The sequence below is a fragment of the Chanodichthys erythropterus genome, chromosome 16 (assembly GCF_024489055.1).
Source record: "Chanodichthys erythropterus isolate Z2021 chromosome 16, ASM2448905v1, whole genome shotgun sequence".
Lineage (NCBI taxonomy): Eukaryota > Metazoa > Chordata > Actinopteri > Cypriniformes > Xenocyprididae > Chanodichthys > Chanodichthys erythropterus.
In genome coordinates this window covers 36177078-36181813 of record NC_090236.1, presented here as the reverse complement: position 1 = coordinate 36181813, position 4736 = coordinate 36177078, and the positions used below count along the sequence as shown (strand labels likewise).

Sequence of the window (4736 nt, the reverse complement as noted above, 5' to 3'; positions counted from 1 at the left end):
CTAATTGAGGGAACTAATCAAGCAAGAAATGACTACAAAAATGGCACACAGGACAGGAAACAGGAACAGAACCAGGGCAAAACGCAAATGAAAAGAACACATAACAAAAACACAAAACCAGAGAATACATAACAACAGTACTATTTTTGTATTTAAATTAATCAAATGAATTTATCTTAATATAAATGGGTACATGTAAATATATAACTGGTTTTGTTTTTAGGAAGAGGATCATATTTGGTGGTCAAAAAGTTTGAAAACCCAGGCTATACAAAACACAATCATCTAAATGTTTCTTTTCTCTCTATTAGGTCTAAAAAGCGAGCGGCTCAAGTGAAGGCTCAAGATGCCCGAGCAGAGCAACGACTACCGTGTGGTGGTGTTTGGAGCAGGCGGTGTGGGGAAGAGCTCACTGGTGCTCCGTTTTGTCAAAGGCACTTTCCGGGACACCTACATCCCGACGGTGGAGGACACGTATCGGCAGGTGATCAGCTGTGACAAGAGCGTCTGCACCCTGCAGATCACAGACACAACTGGCAGCCACCAGTTTCCTGCCATGCAGCGTCTGTCCATCTCCAAGGGTCACGCCTTCATCCTGGTCTACTCCATCACCAGTAAGCAGTCCCTGGAAGAATTAAAGCCCATATACCAGCAGATTCTCGCCATCAAAGGCAACATAGAGAACATCCCCATCATGCTCGTGGGGAACAAGAGCGATGAGACTCAACGGGAAGTCAAGACCGAGGATGGAGAGGCGCAGTCCAAGACCTGGAAGTGTGCGTTCATGGAGACCTCGGCTAAGACTAACCACAATGTCACCGAGCTATTCCAGGAGCTTCTCAACTTGGAGAAGAAGAGGAACATGAGTTTGAACATCGACGGCAAGCATTCTGGGAAGCAAAGCAGGGCTGACAAGCTGAAGGGGAAATGCAGCATCATGTAGAGGCGGAACCGGAACATAGCGGAGAGATAGATTAATAAAATGTCAGAGGAAAGTAACTGAACGAGGAGAAAAAAAACGAATGGAGATGGTGTTATTTGACATTTTATGCTCATTTTCACTCTGACTTCATAGATTTCATCCTTCACCATCAGTCTTCGGCCTTAACAAGCATGGGCCCATTCGTATTATTGCCTTGTCTGTTTCTATTACAGAGCATCAGCACCATCTCTCACATCTGAGGATTATTCAGACAGCAATCGGTTGCTAAACAAGTGAGTTCATAATGCAAATATTTTAATTGAATGTTTGCAGCTGTATTGCTAAAGCAGATACAGGCTTTATATGGGTGATGAGATGTTATCCAAACATAAGACTTTCCATATAACTTTTGTTTTTTCTTCAAAAGTTCTCGTCAGATTGAGGAAATAATGTCATTATATAACAATAATAGTCATGCCTCACTTTAATCCTTTGTTTTGGGTTGTGTAGAATCCACTTTTATTAGTTATTCTCATAACATTTTGATGATTGTGTCCTTATATCTTAAATAATGCCAATCAATATTTAAGACAATCATTTTAAAATGTTAAACACCAGAGAACTGTTCAATGCTTTATAAAATTATTACCTTCAGTGACATCAAGGCAGTTGTAAACTCTGAAAGCATATATAGACACTTCATTGTTCATGCAGATGCACTCATGCTTATCTAAAGCAGCAAGCACTCTTCATCATCATCATCATCATCATCATCATCATCATCATCATTGGCATTCAGCTGCTCAAAATTGAGACACTTATGGCTTCCCTATTAATTTGAAGTGAGCCAGAATCTCCATCTTCTTTTTCTATATTTCTCAAGATGAACTGCTCATATTTTCAAGTATAATTGAGACAATAACAAATGTAGCTCTCTTAAAGTCGATCATGAAATGAATGCATTTTCAGGTGGTGCGTTTTGGCAGCAAAACTAAATTGAGGCTTTACTAACACAAGCAAGTCGTCTCACCCTATTTATCAGAGACTAATGTTAAAATTGTATAATATGAAGAGTTTGTGAGAGTTGAAAAGTTTTAAGGTAAAGAAAAATTAATGAACCATTTTATTTGCATCACAGTCAGAAAAAAATAAGTTTTCGTGTCCTTCATTGCAAATCAGCCTTTGACAAAGAAACCTCTGGTTTCAAAAAGGGCCTTGATTGTGTATAGCATTTTATTTTTATTTAACCAGCCGATTGTCTTGTACAAATGATGCATGAAAGAGCCCCTTTAATATGTTTTCAGGTCATGCATTACAGCTCTAAGTATAAAGGCAGACAACATTATTTTATCCATGTTATGTAAAAAGCAAGTTTTTGAACAGGGTTCACCAGAAGTGAGTAGAGGTTTTTGAGGTTTATTTTGTTTGAACTGTACTGTAAATTAAGTTTTTTGGATGACACATATTATTATAATAACAGACCTGTATGAAAAAGTAACCTACTAAAAATAAGTATATACAATATATGAAACATTATATGCACCTACCTAAATTCAAATGTTAATTATATCTACATCTCAGAACCTGATTTCATCAAGTGCAACATGTTCCTGGATAAACAATTTGTTGATCCAGGAACAACATTCCAATTAAACAATCAGATTTGAGGGACAGTTTATGCTTGCAACCTGCTTCTACATCAGTAATTTTAACCTAGGCTATCATTTACCTCTTAACTTATGATAACTTATGGGTAGGGTTAGGATTAGATTAGATTTTGGGATAATAATGTTGTTCCAGGATCAACAAAATATGTCAACATATGTGACCCATGCTGGCAAAATGAGTATGCGCATGTACTGGCTAATTATGAGCTACAGGCAAAACCAGTATAAATGTCAGTTTTGAGGATTTCACAAAAAATAGTTCATTATGCCCTCGTCTATAGCGATCCCAATGCTGCAAATAGCAATTAAACATCTAAAAGTATCTTTATTTGTCGTTTACCGAGAGGAGATATAATTCCTTTGTCCATGAAAAGCCAATTTTTTCCAGTAGCCCCTCACTGCAGAACACACAAGATCCAGAGGGCGGAGACGGGTAGGCTACGGGATATGTAAAGTGGGAGGAGTTGGATCTAGATCCAGGACGTGGAGATGGGTAGGTTTAGGGATATGTAAAGTGGGAGGAGTTGGATCTAGATCCAGGGGGCGTGGAGACGGGTAGGTTAAGGGATATGTAATGTGGGAGGAGTTGGATCTAGATCCAGGATGTGGAGATGGGTAAGTTTAGATCAAGTGGGCAGAGATGGGTAGGTTTAGGGATAAGTAAAGTGGGAGGAGTTGTATCAAGATCCAGGACGTGGAGATGGGTAGGTTTAGGGATATGTAAAGTGGGAGGAGTTGGATCTAGATCCAGGACGTGGAGACGGGTACGTTTAGGGATATGTAAAGTGGGAGGAGTTGGATCTAGATCCAGGGGGCGTGGAGACGGGTAGGTTAAGGGATATGTAATGTGGGAGGAGATGGATCTAGATGTGGAGATGTGGAGATGTGGAGATGGGTAGGTTTAGATCAAGTGGGCAGAGATGGGTAGGTTTAGGGATATGTAAAGTGGGAGGAGTTGGATCTAGATCCAGGGGGCGTGGAGACGGGTTGGTTGAGGGATATGTAATGTGGGAGGAGATGGGTAGGTTTAGGGATATGTAAAGTGGGAGGAGTTGGATCTAGATCCAGGGGGCGTGGAGACGGGTAGGTTTAGGGATATGTAAAGTGGGAGGAGTTGGATCTAGATCCAGGGGGCGTGGAGACGGGTAGGTTAAGGGATATGTAAAGTGGGAGGAGCTGGATCTAGATCCAGGGGGCGTGGAGACGGGTAGGTTTAGGGATATGTAAAGTGGGAGGAGTTGGATCTAGATCCAGGGGGCGTGGAGACGGGTAGGTTTAGATCAAGTTGGCAGAGATGGGTTGGTTTATGGATATGTAAAGTGGGAGGAGTTGGATCTAGATCCAGGGGGCATGGAGACGGGTAGGTTTAGGGATATGTAAAGTGGGAGGAGTTGGATCTAGATCCAGGGGGCATGGAGACGGGTAGGTTTAGGGATATGTAAAGTGGGAGGAGTTGGATCTAGATCCAGGACGTGGAGACGGGTAGGTTAAGGGATATGTAATGTGGGAGGAGATGGATCTAGATCCAGGATGTGGAGATGGTAAGGTTTAGATCAAGGGGGTGGAGATGGGTAGGTTTATGGATATGTAAAGTGGGAGGAGTTGGATCTAGATCCAGGACGTGGAGACGGGTAGGTTAAGGGATATGTAATGTGGGAGGAGTTGGATCTAGATCCAGGATGTGGAGATGGGTAGGTTTAGATCAAGTGGGCAGAGATGGGTAGGTTTAGGGATATGTAAAGTGGGAGGAGTTGGATCCCACCCCCTGGATCTCGTGTTCTGCAGTGAGGACCATCTCTTTTTTTCTGCTTGCTTCTCGATGACTGAAGTTTGTTATAGTTCAAGTTCCAACTTTGTGACTATTCATAGCGAATTCTCGATGGCATGAGTCTGAACCAATGAAATGTGATTTTCAAACTCATGCTGATGTAAACAAAATGATCTTCTGACTGACACATCTGAAGCCGCGCACAAAGACGCCTCAGACAGCGCATGATCCCGATATAAACAGAATTACAATATTTCAAAATATCTGTGGTGAGTATTCACGCAAACATTATCTGTTATGTCTGAACGTTTGGCTAACTGTGGGGAAAAACATCTGATGTGTAACATCATATTAGATCCGTGCGGTACAGTAGCTCTTA

At 41.5% G+C, this 4736-nt stretch overlaps 1 protein-coding gene across 1 annotated transcript; it reads left to right on the top strand.

The window, feature by feature from the left end:
• Nucleotides 1-346: 346 nt before the first annotated feature.
• Nucleotides 347-943, top strand: diras1b (DIRAS family, GTP-binding RAS-like 1b). The gene has a single exon (XM_067363772.1). It carries the CDS (start codon nucleotides 347-349, stop codon nucleotides 941-943), a length of 597 nt encoding a protein of 198 aa, XP_067219873.1.
• Nucleotides 944-4736: the final 3793 nt, after the last annotated feature.

Coding starts and splice junctions, on each gene's coding strand:
- diras1b (XM_067363772.1), top strand. CDS start 347: ATGCCCGAGCAGAGCAACGACTACCGTGTGGTGGTGTTTGGAGCAGGC.